This window comes from Physcomitrium patens, chromosome 8 (genome assembly GCF_059467195.1).
Source record: "Physcomitrium patens ecotype Gransden chromosome 8, ASM5946719v1, whole genome shotgun sequence".
NCBI lineage: Eukaryota > Viridiplantae > Streptophyta > Bryopsida > Funariales > Funariaceae > Physcomitrium > Physcomitrium patens.
This window is the reverse complement of record NC_143417.1, coordinates 15,638,314-15,655,595: the sequence shown is the minus strand read 5'-3', so window position 1 is coordinate 15,655,595 and position 17,282 is coordinate 15,638,314. Positions and strand designations below refer to the sequence as shown.

The window sequence follows — 17,282 nt, the reverse complement described above, 5'->3', positions numbered from 1 at the left end:
ACCAGATCAAGGGGACTATTCATTATTTCACATCATTCAAGTCAACTGGAATTATACTGACATCGCAAATGGAAATTGCTATCTACGCTGTTGAACTACTCCTGATATTAGGTACCTTCATGTACCGTCGGGGGCACAAGATACATCTTCCACAAATCGCTCACAGTTGCTACTTTTTGGTGGAAGAGACATGCACAGTTTTGGATTTTTGAATGTTTTGCACTGCTTTTATACAATTTTTAATATTAATTGATTATGAATTTTGCTAAGGCCATCAACAAGACATCTTACTAGTTGGTACATTGCTCTATGAACGTGATCAATGCTCTGTCATAGACTAATTTAATTTCCAACACCTCAGCGTTCCACATGCATGAGAAAGATGAGCTGCCCTCAAAGAATGACACCTGAAGTTCACTAGAGCTCGGTGATACAGCGAGCTACCCTTCTTCCCTCCAACTCTTCACCTTTCAGACATCTCGAGTGCGTTAGCCTTCCTTCTCTAAAATTACTCGTTGCAGGATTGAGACAGAAATGTTTTTGAAAACGATGAATTACTGGACCGGAGAAAACGAACGTTTTTGAAAATGGAACAACATTTTCACGCCCTTCAACACACTGCCCTTTTTGTCATACATCTGCACGCATCGATAGCCGTCTTTAATTTCATGCATTGGAAGGCACGCCTGCCCTTCGAACTCATCTTGACTTTCCTCGTCGTGATCTCTAACTTCAATTCGGAGCAGTGCAAGTTCAGGGCATTTAAGGTAAAACTCGTGATCCTCGTTCCAGTGGGGTTCCCAAACGTCATCTATAACGGAAGTTTTCCACTTTGCCACATCGGCAGGCACTCCAGTCACAAGCAGCTGCAAGGTTTAATGTAAATCGTGAGAACGTGTCGGAGGAAAAGTCACCTAGAAGGCACTATGAAGAAGTCATGGAAATATGACAAATAAGGCATAAACTTTTGAATTGTGAGTCTCACCCTAGTGAAGAAATCTGGAGGCGAGAAAAGGTCGAAATGGTATTTGGGGAACGCTTTGTCCCATCCCATGGTTGTCATTACCTTTACCTGTAACCCAGCAAAACTAAATAAGGTCCAGGAAGTACCATCAACTATCAAAAGAAGTTTGATCGGGTAGGGAAACTTAACAAGCACGCGTCAAAGATTGAACTCCAAATAACTCATGACTGTTGTCATCGACGATATCCAGAAAGTGGTCAAGAAAAGCTTACCTTCAAGATCATCTTCGTATCTCCAGGAGCTGAAGGGTTAAAAGGTTTACCATTGGGCAAATCTTCCAATAGATACTTTGGCTTAAGGATGTATCCACAGCCACCATTTCCCCTGAACTTGCCGTGGGCTTGCCAGAGCTCTTTGCCATAACCCTGGATTATGTCACAATAAGCACACGTTGATCAGAATCCAGAGTCAGTTTCTGATCACTAAGTAGCTCCTTCCAGTGGTTGTTCACTTTGGTTCTAAATTATGAATATTCATGGCAATTATTTACTCAAAAAAATTGAAGATCAAATACCAATATGTATAACGCAAAAGACACGTTCTACTTAGCATACAACCACCAAACTATCCAACAAACTTCCCCCCTAACTCAACAACAGGCCTTACTTGCATATTTTGAGCCACCATTTGAGCTCCGTGAATCCAAGCCGCAGTAGGATCATAGTTGGACGAGTTTACTCGGTTACCAGCAGGATACACACGTAGAATGTTCCTCTGCGTGAACCTATAGAACAGTGTAATCATCTTAGAAACAGCAACAACTAGCTTGGTGTTGTTCTCACTATCATTGAACATGTGCCACAGTTCAAAGTGAAAACAAAATTGAGAAAGAAAGAGAAGCTGCTGCCTTACTTGACCACAAGTTCAGGAAACTCTTCAGTGACCTTCTCCAGCTTAGTCTCTGAAAGACTAATCCGTACCACTGTCCCTTCAACTTTCAGTCTGTCTTCCACGGTAGTTCCTTTCGAAGGCTTCGATTGGTGGATAGTGATAAGCCGAGCATACTCAGGATTCTTCTTATTGTCGTCATCGTCACTTTCACTATCCGCTGTCAATGTTGCTTTCTTACCGTCGGGGGAACTTGCAGGGGCAGGATCAGCTGATTCACCCTGATGAAAACAATTAGGAAATCTCTTTAGGTACCGCATTGGAAGCTATTAGAGGCGGTAGAAACTTAACTCTTCCAAGAAATGGGTAAATAGACATGCCATAAAAGTCGGATTACAGTACCTCTGAATCAACACGTAAATTTCCAACTTTTTCACTCAAGTCCTTCTCTTCGGAAATGGATTTTGTCTTCTCTGATGGTGGAACTGCAATCTTTTTCTCAACGGGGCTTTTAACAGGAGCAGTTGACTGCTCCTGCAACTTATCTGCCTTCTTGAGCTCATTCAAAATCTTTTCATCTTTCAACGCCGACTTCTGTGCGACAGCGGCTTCAAGGTATTCTTTCGGCGGTTTGGTAGATATTAGAATTTTCCCTTTCAATGATTCCGGAGAAGGCAGTTCTTTAAACCCATCGGATGAGGGTGGATAGTACAAGTCCTCTCCCAAAATGTTCGTCAAAGTCTGTAGAAATGAGATGCCGCACTGTCAGATTATGACTTCCTCAATTAACTTTGCCTGTCGTCGTCCCACACGCAAGGGGTAATACTATCGGAGTAACATCCACCATCCAAAATTGAGGGAAAAAGCCATGTTGAGGAAAATTACAAACCTCTGCAGCAAGGGCCTGTAAAGGACTTGAAAGATGATCCTCAAGAGTGATAACTACAGGATATTTCGAGGAGACGAACGCGTTGGCCTTGATGGCTTTTATGCACTTCTCGAAAGCAACTGGACTGGTGAGTGTGCTGAACAAAAAATTACTAGTATGTTAGACGTATCCAAGAGTTTCCGTGAAATTTTTCAAAATTACGAAAAACAACAGCTCTAAGCCAGTCCAACACAATACGATAATGAATAGCCTACAATATAACTTGGCATTCGGATTACTGATACCTTCAACAGTTTATAGAGTGCCGACACGATCAGCTATTCCCAACTTTGATAGTTGTCAAAGTGATAAAGTTCCTACAGTTTAATTTGGCAAACCAGTCATAGAAGTGGGAATTCTAGGGCCATTCGTTGCAATAGCCATATAATATCACCAATATCCTGACTCTGAAAAACACTACTTTCGGAATAGTACTGAATAAAACACCAGACACTAAATGGGGCAACACTTACTTCCCGTGAGTGACCTTGATGCCGCCTTTATCGTCAGGCCACAAATCCAGTTCCACCACCCGCACGCCACGTTGCAGTGCAGCAGCAATGGGAACGTCGCTACTGTCGCTGCTAAGCTGGTTACCCGTCAAGTACGAGTTGTGACCAGTGAATATGAAGTAGTGCGATAACGGCTGCGTCATGTCTTGATGCACCTGTAGAACACAGTGTAACCGACGGCTATCATACTCACCCTCGCACGAGAAAAAAGAAACTAGAGCAGAATGTGGGAAATTTATCAGATCACAACATTACCGGCCACTCATGCATGGGTGGTGAGTGCGAGTGCATTGCCATGACGATTACAAAGGTGATCAGAAAGGAGAGAGAAAAAAGAGACGTACAGTGCTTTCAAGAACCCCATTCAAATCCGGGCTCAGTACATAGTTTTTAAAATCACCCTTCGACAGGTCCGAGCTGACGATGAACCCAGGGAATTTCGACTTATGTCTCTCATTCCGAATCAACTCCACTAAATGCTTGGCGTCATCTAGAGAGGACTTGCTATCCCCTTGCTCTGTCTGCAAGAACTTCAGCAACCCCTCGGCGTCCAGCTTCCCATTCTCGCTGTAAGTCGAGAACACATCCCCCAATAGATCCTGCGCCAAATCCCCCTTCTTGGACTTCTTCCGACCGAACGGAATAGAACACATTTTTGCAAACCCAGCTACGGCACAATAAATCCCCTCCGACACCTCCCCTTCGCCTCAACTCCCAATCTCTCTCTCTCTCTCTCTCTCTCTCTCGCTCGCTCTCTGCCTTACAAGACCATCTGATCTCAATTGGGGAAGTCAGTGGAGATGGGCCGAGTGGACGAATGGGCCAAACAGCAGTAGGAACAGGAATGTCACCCGACGATTGCCGATGCGAGGGAGGGAGGGAGGGCGGAGTGAGACCAACGCACTGATCCAGGAGTAGAGACCGAGGCGCAACTAGAGGTGTAGGCAAACGCGATCAAAACCCTCGCTCGCTCACTCGCTGCTCAGGACCCCCGCCGTGGATGAATGTTCCCGCGTCCCCTCACGCTACAGGCGGGTCCCCTGCCGGAGTGGGTGGGTCCGTTACTAGGTCGGAGATAGGCAGGTCGGAGACTCCGAACCGAGGGTAGGAGGAGGTTTGGAATAGAGGCTCGAAAGGAAAAAGCCATCCTCCTTCCTGAGGTGGATTTTTCTGTGTCCACCTAGGCACATCCAAACACTGTTTACTACTATTTATGTGGAGAAAGTCCTACATGGAAGTTGGGCCTTTGGAGGTGCACAGTATTAGTAGCAAGCAGGTCACATAGTGAGCTCTGCATTTTTGGTGAGAGTGCAATGTTGCTGATCAATGGTGTTTTGCAAGCTCTAATTAGTGCCATAGGAACGACCAGCTAACTCTGGCATAGTTTAGATAAAACTTTCTCATTAATTAAAAACCTGTGCTTTGATTGTTAATGAGGATAAGCCCCCATTTTAATTCACCCTAGAGTAGGATGTGAATAGTCATCAGAGACATGTTATTTAGGGCTAGGGTTCAAACTGTGTTATGGGTCCAACCAGTTATGCAAATGTACCCCCCCCCCCCCATGTATTGGGGCAAACTGTAATGCAATGACTAGTGAATTATCAAATACCCAGAGAAACAAGACTATGACTGATGCATCCAAAGTAGACCTCACATTGTTGAGTCACACACAAGGAGGCCATGCAAAGATTAATTCAACCAAATCAACAATAGGTGGAGGTCTTCTAATAGGGTATGCGAGAACCTATTGAAGTTTTCTAATCAAGACACAACAGAAACACATCCACATATCAGAGGAGGTGGTTGCAATTGAGGAGCAATACGTGCAAGAACACTTCATTGTTGCATGCTTCATTTGGAGCAAATATAACAAATCATCTCTTATGGTATGGCTTTAGAAACTCAACTCCAAGCTCTGAAATTGAGGGCTCACATCCCATAATAAAAATAGGGGGAGGGTTCTTTTGCCTTCACACCTTCAATCTGGCTTGAGATAACAAACTGCTATGCATTTTTCAACAGTGAACACCAAGCTTTGACCCCAGTTAAGTTTGAATAGTACTTAAGTTAAGGTATGCACAATTCAAAGTTATATTTTATCAATTCTCCTTAAGTACTATTTAATTTGTAACTTAGATTTTTTAAAATCTTTTGACATTATTCTTTTGTTACATTGATATGTTACATTACAATTATTTCTATTGCCAGCATGTTGTTTTCTACTTGTGCTTGAAATATTAAATTGTGTTTTTGTCCTTGAAGATATTGATTAAAAGTTATGAGTCAGATATAATGAAAATAACTTAACACCATTAGAAGATCTTAAAGACTTGCAATTCATAGTCTCCTTGTGAAAAGAAAGAGGAGTCCTTGATCTTTCTTAGTGTGCTAGAAGGTAGGGAGAGATCTGTGAATGGAAGTAAGTAATTCACAGTTATTCATCTTGGTGCTTCATAGTTCCAAAAACTAAAACTTTTGCTGTATTGATTGTGCAAGCACTGGCTTATTTTAGCCATAAAAATATATGCATCTGGTGAAATTGAAACTATTGGAATACTTTTGGGGTATCCACAACTTGAAACCCCACAGTACTTGTTTAAAGTCTGAAGCAACATATCAATTTACGATTTAAAACTTGAATCATAATAATAATGATAATAATAACAAAAATCATCTAAATTCAAAAGATCGTTTAGGATTCAGAAAACGACAATGAGAATAATATGCAAAAGCCATACAACTTTGTCATTGGGGACTCTGACAATGGCTTTGTACCACACACGCATAGTTGCAGAACAAGGCTACATAATATTCCCCTTAAAAGAAGTATTTTACAAAGGAAGAAAAAGAGAAAAAGGGGGGGGGGGAGAAAATACAGAAGGCATGTGAAGATCAAATGAGTGAAGAATATTCAAAGGCTTAATGCAGTTGGTGAAATTCACGAAACATGTTTCCTGAGCTTAAGGTAGTGTTACCTTCAAACATTATTTCGGGGTTTTATTTATATGTTTATACTTCTGGTTGAGAAGGGTTTGTCGCTGCATCTCCAGCTGTACTGGAAGTAAAAGGAGACACGTAGGTTTCTATCCCATATGACGCCAATCCTCCAATCATGTGGCACATCTGAGCTGGATTTTTGAAGAAAATGAAAAATTCCTGAATTAGATCAATTACGAAAATGGCATGGCATGAACAAAGGAAAAATATTGAAGTGTCACTTTACAGTGAAGCCACCACAAACCCACTTCACAAAACGTAAAAACAAAAAGTATGGTGTATTTCCTGCAGATACAAGAATTTCTCCATCTTCTCACAGAGATCTCAAAGAAAAACAGCGATTACTAGAAACTTGCCACATACTGATATTCATCTTGCCTGTCAGTCATGCCGAAACCTTGGGAGTATAATCACCCCGTGACCTAAGCCCGGAGAAGAAGTTTCTGAAGCTTATTCTTAACAACAGTGAAGTGTCTCAGCTTTACAGAGGTAACACAAATAGCTACTTACAATGATGTAGTTTCGGCATGACCCGCTTTAAAAGCGTTGGATACGGCTCCACCTGGACTGGGCTCCTTTCAAACCGGTCATGGGTCCCATCACTAATGCGTGGGCCCTCATCTCTTGAAACATCGACTCTTTGCACACAACTCGCACGACATGGATGTTTTTTTTTTTATATATATATATATATATATATATTATTCTTATTATTATTATTATTATTATAATATTCATCTTTTTTGCTTGAGGATGAACTTTGACTCAGAAATGACATCTCGCTATAGATTTCCACACACAAACTCGGTACAACCTTTATTTGTCACGATCCGTGGTACGTAGTGTCGCTTTCTGAATTCTTTTTTATTGTTTGTCTTGACTTGTAAAAGGCTTCCGAAATGAATCTTGAACCACCAAACAGGATGACGCAATGCACTTGGGACGGTGCCCTATATATGTATTTGTATATTTACATATACATGTGTTCGTTCTGGAACAGCTTCTTAGAATCCCTTTAAAGCATAGCAATTTGCATTGAGAGGAAGAAAGGAGAATCCTATCCGGAGAAAGCACAAAATCTCATGCCTTTCCACTTCGGCCTCTTGGCAGGAACTAAAAACCCTTAGTGTCCCAAAAATAAAAATAATAGTAAAAAAAAATCTCATGCCTCGTTTTTTTTTTTTTTTTTTTTTTTTTTTTTGTGTTGTGTGTGTTGCAGTTTGTCAACATACCTGGCGGCTTTTTACATGATGGTTGTGGAGAGAAAAATACTGCTATGGATATGACATGTGTACACATAGCACTAACCTGGCTTAGTTAATTAGGGAAACCAGAATACCTACTACGAAATCGGATATTGTTAAACAACATCTCATCAGAGCCTCTGTGGCTTAAGGTCGGAAATTTCTTTCAGCTGGGGACAAGCCATCAGGAGCCTAGAAAAATGTGGCGATAATGTGGAACAGTATATCGGCGTTATAAAGTTTCCGTAATCGGTATTACTAAACAATCGAATCGCTAGAATTAGATCGGGACGCGCAAACCTATAGAAAGTTTCTCTGGCCAAAGTCGTCACCTTCATGATGTAGCATCATACTATTTTGGACCGAATCTGTGGACGAGCCGGATGCAGCAGAAGGGTTCCGAATGACTAGATTCAAGGCCCATACAGCCTCGATGCATCGGCCAAGGCAGAATTGCTGGCACAACGTCAACTGAGGTGGTGGACTTGAGGCGCAAATCTGAGGATCACAGAGGCAGGACATTTGGTAAACCGAGTTTGCTAGACCCAGAAATCAGTTCAGAGACATGGTCCTACCGCGGTGACTTGGGCTGTTACTCCGTTGGTGGGATCCAGACTTGGAGGGGCTTCGATCTATGGGCATCCAGATCTCCGTTTTCGATTTGTCCAGGTCTGTTTCCGCCCACGTCCCTTCTTTCTATCCTCCAACGTCAACTTGAGCTTCGGAGCTGCTTTTCAGCCATAAGTAGCATTGTCATCCTGACATTAACAACTAGAATAATATCGATCTTGGAAACTACCATCGACCAATCTGGGGCTTCCACATCTACGATGCATACATCACAAGAACAATGTGACCGAATCGACCGGCCGCGTGATGAACGATGCGCCGCCAACGAGGCAGTCTGCAGCGTCAGAACCTTGCCGGTGCGGTTGAAGCGGCCGTGATTTCTTTAATCCTTGGTCGGATATGGAAGCCAGAGACTTGATGTTGCTGCGTCGTTCACTGGTGCTCTGGAAGCCCTGGTCTCGACACTGCAATTCATCGCAATAGCTACTGAGCTTGCGCATCGTTGCGACAACAAATATAGACGAGATGAAGGGATAACAACTTGACTAATTTAAATATTTCCACACAACATGATGCATTCTCAACATCGCACAGTTCCATTCAGCACAGACTCAGCAATCTCAACTTCTGATCGGGATATGGCGTGAGTGTGATTAAAATCTGAAGAAATGAGAGCAAGATTTGTCATCGCCCTCTCGCCTCCATATTCACATTTCAAACTTCCTTGATTTTTTCCAGTCTAATTTTTCATGTATCTAACTAGCTCAACTAGTGTTGTTGTCACAGAAAATATACAAACAATTGGTTAAAGTCATTCAAGGAACAACTCCTAAACAAACACTATTTAGGTCAATATCTACACATGTCTATAAAAGCACTTATCTAAGAAGAAAACTTTCAATAGATGATGTTCTAGTGGAGCACTCTTCATGTTCTTCAAACACATGGGATTCAACTCAAAACGTAGATATGCTTTAGTTTACAATTCTAAAAGTACTACTCAACACATTAGTGAAGCTTATTACAACCTATACTTGTATTGATAAATTTAATGATGCATTGGATCTTTTCAAATTGATCAAAATCTTAAGCTTATAGCTCCAAAGTGAACACCTTCACCAATTTGGTAGACATTCTTGTCAATAACAAAGAATTTAAGAGTTTAGATCTTGTATATAAGAAGTTGATGCAAAAAAGATGTCAACTAGATAATTTTGCATACAACATTTTGATCTATTATTTTGGTCACTCTGGTTAACTCAATTTGGCTATAAAGATGTTTAGAAAAATGAAGATTAAGAGATAATAACATAATGATTATATATCAAGGATATAAAGTTCAAAGAAAGAAATCCTCAATATACTTTTGTGTCACTCAAAAGAACTAGAAAGTCACTCAAAGATGATAGAGTATTAAATTAAAATGGCTTTTGCCAAATACAAGAAGACTAAAAAGTCTTGAAATAAGACTAAAGATTAGAAAGGCATTGACAATAGTAAAGAAGGCTTCACTCTTGCGTTCACATAAATTCTTAATTAGGAGCTAGGTGGCAATATCCTATAGAATCTCCAAAATGTATTGACTTTGTAAGAGACATATCTTAACTTGCATAACAAGTTTTTTATATATATGCCACATAGTCAGCTTATTTCACAAGCTACCAATATGTGATAAACTTCTTGATCAAGTTTCTAATCTACCAATCAACTACAAACACATGTAAAGTCAAAACAACTTCTATTAAGCTACTAAGCAGCTTCTTTAGAAAATATTATGAAATAAATCTACTTTAATCTACTTCTACTTGATTATATAGATAAATATCAAAGTAAATATATATGTCCATGACATTATCTCTCTTTTTAGGAATGTATTTCACAAGAAGCAGTCATCATATGTTGAAGAAATTCAAGATGCAGTAAATTATATTTGCAACATATTTTGATCTTTATTTTCTTCGAAGATGGTTGATAAGTCCTCTCAGCTATCAATATTATTCTATACCAAGGCAGAAAGACCACCCTATTATTTGATCATTGTCAAGGCCTTCATAACTTCTTTGAAATCAAGCATTTCAAATATTGTCAAGAATTATTTTCAGATCTAATAAAATCATCAAATATTGGAAGTCTCTTCCAAGGTCGTGATATCAAGCACATTTTATCTTGTCATCTATTCAAAAAAAGATATGTCGTTCTGAAAAATCTTTACCTCAATTATGTCATCTTAAAAATTGTGACAATTACAATGTCTCACCTCGCCAATATGATAGTTCTTGAGTTGAATCTGTTGATTATTGGTTCTCTATTTTCTTAGTGTCACAAATACACAAAAATTATTAACAAGAATAAAAGATAGAATACTATCTTCTCTGGATCTTATCTCTTTTATAGCAAAGATTTGCTATTTTTTATTTTAATTTTTATGGATGTCCTCGATGAAAAGCTTCAACTATCTTTATTGTATTTTTAAGATAGTTTATTGGTTCTTATGTGCATTCATTAATATCATATCAATGCCAATGAATAAGATATTCTAATCTATTTTAGCACCGCCTTGAATCTAAAACTTTTTCTATCTTGAATTCTTGATTATTATTCACTTCTATAGAATAAGATGGCATTTGTCTTCTTCTCGAGATATTCATTGTCTTATATGGTTCAAAAAGAGATACATGGAATATAAGATGGATCTTCATAGACTTTGGTAGATATAATCGATAAGCAATAAGTTTGAAATAAGATTGGTCTATCTCGAGAGTCTAAGACACTTCTAATCAACAACAATGTAGATCTCATCACAAAATAGAACAAAATAGATTAGAACAAAATTAAACAGAAGTAAATACAATAGGAGACAAAAGACAAAATTAAGCATATGAAAATTAAATAGAACAGAATTGAATAGGAAGAAGCAAAATCAAATTTTATTAAGAGAAAAGATTTGAAGCTATATCTAGCCAAATGTCTAAAAGGCCCTAGCTAGTCTTGTTAATACTTTTTCCAACTATCATGGAATTTTCTAGATTGTTTTTAGTAGTGGATTCCATTGTCACAGACATGAATCTAGAAGAAAGAAAATTCTCAATACACTCTTGTGTCATTAAAGAGAACTAAAAAGTCATTCAAAAAGATGATGTAATATTAGACTAGAATGACTATTGCCAAAAATAGAAAGACAAAAAAGTCTTGAAACCAGAATAAAGACTAGAAAGGCATTGACAAGAATGAAGAAGGCTTCACTCTTACCTCCATATATACTCTCTAATTAGGAGCTATATGGCAATATTCTTTAGAACCTCCAACATGTGTTGACTTTGCTAGCTACATATCTTAACTTACAAGACAAGCTATCTATGTATGCGCCACATAGTTAGCTTATTTCCTAGCTATTACAAAAAGTTAACTTGTTTTATAAGCTACCAACACATGATTAATTTATTGGGCAAGTTTCCAACCTACAAACACATCTAAAGTTAAAACCACATCTATATAGCTTCTAAGAAGCTTCTGTAGAATAGTTTATGAAATTAAACTATATTTATCTATTTCTATCTAATCGTATAAATAACTGTTGAGGTAAATGTATATGCTTGTGACATTACCTTCAATTCTAGGAGAGAGTTTTATGAGGAGCGGTCATCATCTTTTATGGATCTTTGCAATTCTTCATCTTAATTTTGATGGATGTTGTTGATGAAAGGCTTCAACTTTCTTTACTACATTTACAAGGTTATTTGATGGATCCCATGTGCATTCACTAATATCATATCTGTGCCAATGAATAAGATATTTCAACTTATTTTGGCGCCACCTAGAGTCTAAAAGTGCTTCCACCTTCAACTTTTGATTATTATCAACTTCTATAGAAAGAGGTGGTATTTGTCTTTTTTTTTGAGATATTCATTGTCTTATACAATTCACTAGGGATATATGAAATATAGGATAGATCTTTGTAGACTCTGGTAGATGTAATCGATAAGCAATAAGATTGATTTGTTCACAAATAGAAAAAGATCTCAGCCTATGATAGTCTAACTTATTATAAGGACAAGTAGGCTTAATATAATAATAAAATAATCATATCTTATCACTTATGTTGAATTGTGGTTGTTCTTTATGATAGGCATCCACGTTGGACTTTTGCCATCCTTGAGCTTCTTTTAATTATATCTTCATTATTATATATAGCTCTGATAAATAATTTGCTAAATTTTCTGCCACAAGATTATCAACTTTTGAAAAGTCAAAAGTATCATGTGGTAGATGATAACCATAATTGGTAAAGAAAGGTATTTTTTTAAGTAGAAGAATGTACCAAATTATTGTAAGCAAACTCTGCTAATGACAAAAGAGTTGTTCAATCATCTTGATGATAGTTGATTGTATACCTCAAATACTATTCCAAAATTTGATTCACTTATTCTGTTTGCCTATTAGTTTGAAGATGAAAAGTTGAAGAAAATTCTATATCTACCTTTAGAATCTTGAATAGGATTTTTCAAAATCTTGATACAAATTGAGTCTCTTCATCAGATATAATATCTTTTGGCAATCCATGGTAGCAATAGATATTGTCAATGAAAAGCTTATCTATTTCTTAACTTGAAATAGATTTTGTGTATAGTACAAAATGTGCCATTTTGATGAAGTAATCTACGATTATAAATATAGAGTCATATGAACTTGAATTTGGAAGATCAATAATAAAATCCATAGAAATAAAAGACCATGGTTATTCGGATATAGGCAATGGTTGGAGAAGTTCATAGGATTGATGACGAGGAGTTTTTGATCTTGAACAAATGTCACATAATTGGATAAATTCTTTTACTACCTTCTACATTTGCTGCCACCAAAATCTCTAGATATAAATTCTAAAATCTTGTTGTATCCAAAATTTCCTACTGCTAAAAAGTCATGACATGCTTGAAAAACATGTAAATGTGCTTCTCTTTTCGGAACATATAAGCATCCTTTAAAATAGAGTAGGTTGTTCTTAAACTCAAACTTTGAAATATTATGAAAGTTATAAGAAAGATTCTTGATATCATGATCAAGTGGATCAGAGGAGATATTTAATTGAATTTATTTGACAAAGATCAAATTAATAATCAATATTGATTTCATTGCTCGAAGATGAGAATGGTCTGGCTTCAAGAGAATTATTCTTTTTTGATGAAAAAAATACGTCTCCTTCTTTTTGGTACAAGATAAGAGCATCTAAAAAGAGCATCTAATAAACCTTGTTATTTTCCAAGTCAATATGTGATCTTAAAATCAAATCTTAATGATGACATGCTCTAACAGGCTTGGTGATGATTCAAAACACTTATTGATATGAAATACTTGAGGTTCTTATGATCTGTATATACTATCACTAGACTTCAAGTGCCTTCTAGATAATGATGCTATTCTTGAAATGAATGAAAAATTACAAGAAGTTCTTTGTTGGAGATATCATAGTTAACTTCAACTCCTAAAAATTTTCTAGAATAGAAAGCTACTAATTGGAGTTTGCCATTTTTTTCTATTTTTAAAATCTTCCAATCTTTAAAAGTTTGTGTTAAAATAAAAATAGAATAAGTTATCTTATAGAGGATATTAACTTAGGTAAGTTGCTAGTGGTCAAAGGTTTGACTCTTGGTATATGGTAAGGGCATCCAATGGATATAGGACGAAGTTATGGACCAAGAATCAAAGTCAAAAGGATAAAGTATTAACAAGGAAATATCCAAAGTCTAAGTATGAGTCATTAGTATGTATCATAGGATACCCTTGAGGCTTGTGAGATGCCAAAAGGATCCTAGGGCCACATGTGTAAAAGTCAAAGAGTGAAAGTTATCTTTTAGGGTAGCAACCACTACCTATAAGTAATGGATATTGGAAGTGAGAGACATCTTAATCCATACTCTCTTTGTGTACAAATTTGCTCATGCTAAGTATTGTGTCTTCAAAGTGCTTATTCTTCAATAGGTTATGGGCCCACTCACCTTTACTTATGAATTTTGAAGTACTTTGAAATCTTTCTTGTTGTGAGGAATAGATCCTATAGTTGTTACTGAAGTTTGAGTTTGTTCTCTTCTAACCCTTCTTATGCATCTAGTTGTTGATGTAGTTTTTGCTCTTACTTGTTGTTAAGTGCATTGATAGTCTTGATTGTTGTTAGACTCCATTTAATGATGTTTTAGAACTTGAATATTACATTTCTTTGCTGAGTTTCATCATTGGTGCTTTAACTTTGTGCTTTCATATACTTAACTTTATAAGAGATTTTCCTATTATTATAAGAAGTATTTTGTGTAGTTAGAGGAGTGATTGAAGAGTGGCAAAGCTTATGCAAGAGGTTTAGATAGAGTATAAGACTTGTGAGAAGTCTTATATGTGAAGTTAAGAATGATACAAGAGTAAAATCACTTGTATAATTACAAAGAAGGCATTCTGGGTTTGTAAGGTAGCAATACCTTCTTGTTAATTTTGAGAGTTCTATCTTCTCTTTTCTTATTTTTCTTTCACACATCTCTTCCCTAGACATGGCTTCAAGTGAAGGTGAGAGCTTGAAAGTGATTGAAAAGTTTAGAAGTGACAACTTTTACCATTGAAAGAAGAAAATGGAGCTTTTGTTGGCCTCATTGGACCTTTGGGACATTGTTGATGAAAGTGAAGACCCTCCAAGTAAGAATGGTGATATCAAGGTGAAGAAAAAGTACAAACATCGTGAAAGGAAGGCTTTTGGGATGATTGCAACAAACCTTGATGATGCCAACTTTTCACATGTTATAGCTTGCAATGGAACAGTGGAAGCATGAAAGACTCTTTGCAACATCTATGAGAGTAGAAACCTTGCCAACATCCTTTAGACAAGGAGGAAGTTCTTAACAATAAAGATAGAAGAAAGAGATGATCTCATGGCTCATATTAACAAGGTAAAAGCACTTGCTAACCAACTAGGAGTTGTTGACAAATCAATTGATGATAAAGACATTGTATTGACATTGCTTATGAGCATTCCCAAATCCTACAACTACCTCATTGTGGCATTGGAGTCCATCAACATGAAGGAGCTTACCATGAACTATGTCATGTCAAGACTTGCCCATGAAGTGACCAAGAGAAAATAAAAGGAGCTTGCAAGTGATGATTTGGCTCTATTTTCAAGACAAGACAAAGGTAGTTATTCTTACCAACATGATAATTCAAAAAGCAATATGAGGAATTGCTGTATTTGTGGAAAACTAGGTCATTTTGCTAGAAATTGCTACAAGGCCAAGAAACAAGATAGAGAGAATGCAAACAATGCTAGTGATAGTTTTGGTGGAGATGAATATGCTTTCATAGCAAAGGAAGGAGCCTCCATGGCTGCTATTTTGAAGTGGATTATAGATTCAGGTGCTACTAAGTACATGACACCATACAAGTGTTTATTTAACACTTATGAAGAAATTCCAACAACAAAAGTGTGGTTGGGAGACAATGGTATGGTACAAGCCATTGGAATTGGCTCCATTATGGTGGAGATTGTTGTGAAGGACCAAATCAAGAGGATCACATTGAAGGAAATTTTATATGTTCCAAAAATAAAGAAGAACCTCCTTTCGGTGAACAAACTTGTATCACATGGTTATAGGGTTCAATTTGATATGAATGGATGTTTTGTCAAGACATTGGATGGCCAACATGTTGCCAAAGGCCTTAGAGATGGAAATCTCTACTTCATCAATTGCAAGAAGGTGAATGGAGTTGAAGTGGCAGCATTTGCTGATTTTTCACAAGATCAAGACAAGTTTGGAATTTGGCATCAACGACTTAGTCATTTGAATGCCAAATGCATGAAGGAACTCCAATCCATGGTAAGTGGCTTGGATCTTGGTCAATTCAGCCATAATGCCATGACACTTGCTTGTGAAGGATGTATACAAGGCAAACAACAAATGGCTTCATTTCCAAGGGGAGTTGCAACACGTACAATTAAATTGTTGGAGATTGTGCATTGTGATGTTTGTGGACCAATGAAAACACCATCAATTGGAGGAGCAAGGTACTTTGTCAAATTCATAGATGACTTTTCAAGAAAGGTGAGGATTTACATCATTAAAGCTAAAAGTGAATGTTTCTCAAGGTTTAAAGAATTTAAGGCTCTTATAGAAAAACAATGTGAGTACAAGATCAAAGTGTTGAGAATGGACAATAGAGGTGAATACATGTCAAAGCATTTTGATGAATTCATAAAGATTCAAAGTATTGCAAGACAAACCTCTACTCCTTACACTCCACAACAAAATGGAGTCACTGAAAGATTAAATCAGACCATTGTGGAGATGGCAAGGAGTATGCTTCATACACAAAACCTTGGACATGAATATTGGGCGGAAGCTGTGGTAAATGCGGTATACACAAGGAATAGGTACCTCACAAGTGTACTTACATCAATGATTCCATAGGAAGCTTGGAGTGGGAAGAAACTTTGTATTTCACACATGAGGATTTTTGGATGCATTGCTTATGCAAAGGTATCAGATTGTATGAGGTCCAAACTTGATACAAAAGGTACAAAATGTGTATTTGTTGGATATTGTGAAGGTACCAAAGCATATAGACTAATGTGTTTAGAAACCAAAAAGATCATCAAAAGTCGTGATGTAGAGTTTTTGGAGCATAAGAGTACTTTTGAGCACTTGGAAGACTGTCCAAGTAAGAGTGAAGGTGTGTTTGTGGACACATCTTCAAGTTCAGCTAAGAAAGAAGAAGAAGATGATGATGATAACAATGAGGATGGAGGAAATAGAAATCAAGATCAAGTGCCAAAGAAGGTAAATCATAGTGTGCCTTCAATTGCTAGAACCAATAATGAAGACAATGAAGATATTGAAGGTGATGATGATGAAGAATATCAACCTTTGAGTGAGAAAAGACAAGCATTGAGGAAGAAGAAGGATGGAATGTAAGAAGAAGGACCTTCTTCAAATGAAAGAAGATATCTTTTGAGAGAAAGAAAACCACGTGGTGAATGGTAGAAGAACCACATCTTTCCTCAAGTAAGTAAAGAACATGCCAATGTTGCACTTCTTGTTGATCCATTGAGTTTATGTGATGCAATGAAGTCCACGGATGCATTGAAATGGGAGAATGCTATAGAAGAAGAGTACAAATCACTCATAGACAATGGAACATGGGAA

At 37.4% G+C, this 17,282-nt stretch overlaps 1 protein-coding gene and 1 long non-coding RNA gene across 3 annotated transcripts; one reads left to right on the top strand and one right to left on the bottom strand.

Moving 5' to 3' along the window:
• Nucleotides 1–316: 316 nt before the first annotated feature.
• On the bottom strand, nucleotides 317–4,190 carry LOC112286150 (phosphoinositide phospholipase C 4). The gene is made up of 9 exons (XM_024527784.3): nucleotides 3,637–4,190; nucleotides 3,254–3,447; nucleotides 2,742–2,877; nucleotides 2,255–2,593; nucleotides 1,877–2,133; nucleotides 1,631–1,748; nucleotides 1,237–1,389; nucleotides 986–1,072; nucleotides 317–866 (listed from the first exon to the last, which is right to left on the bottom strand). Exons 1-9 carry the CDS (start codon nucleotides 3,943–3,945, stop codon nucleotides 555–557), a joined length of 1,905 nt encoding a protein of 634 aa, XP_024383552.1. The 5' UTR covers nucleotides 3,946–4,190; the 3' UTR covers nucleotides 317–554.
• Nucleotides 4,191–4,569: 379 nt separating this feature from the next.
• On the top strand, nucleotides 4,570–6,953 carry LOC141045697 (uncharacterized). 2 transcript variants are annotated; one of them, XR_016504592.1, is made up of 3 exons: nucleotides 4,570–5,181; nucleotides 5,318–5,367; nucleotides 5,792–6,953. It is a non-coding gene; the product is annotated as an uncharacterized LOC141045697 (long non-coding RNA). The 2 variants fall into 2 exon arrangements; XR_012218042.2 differs by having other exon boundaries at nucleotides 4,711–5,181; nucleotides 5,808–6,953.
• The last annotated feature ends 10,329 nt before the right edge of the window (nucleotides 6,954–17,282 follow it).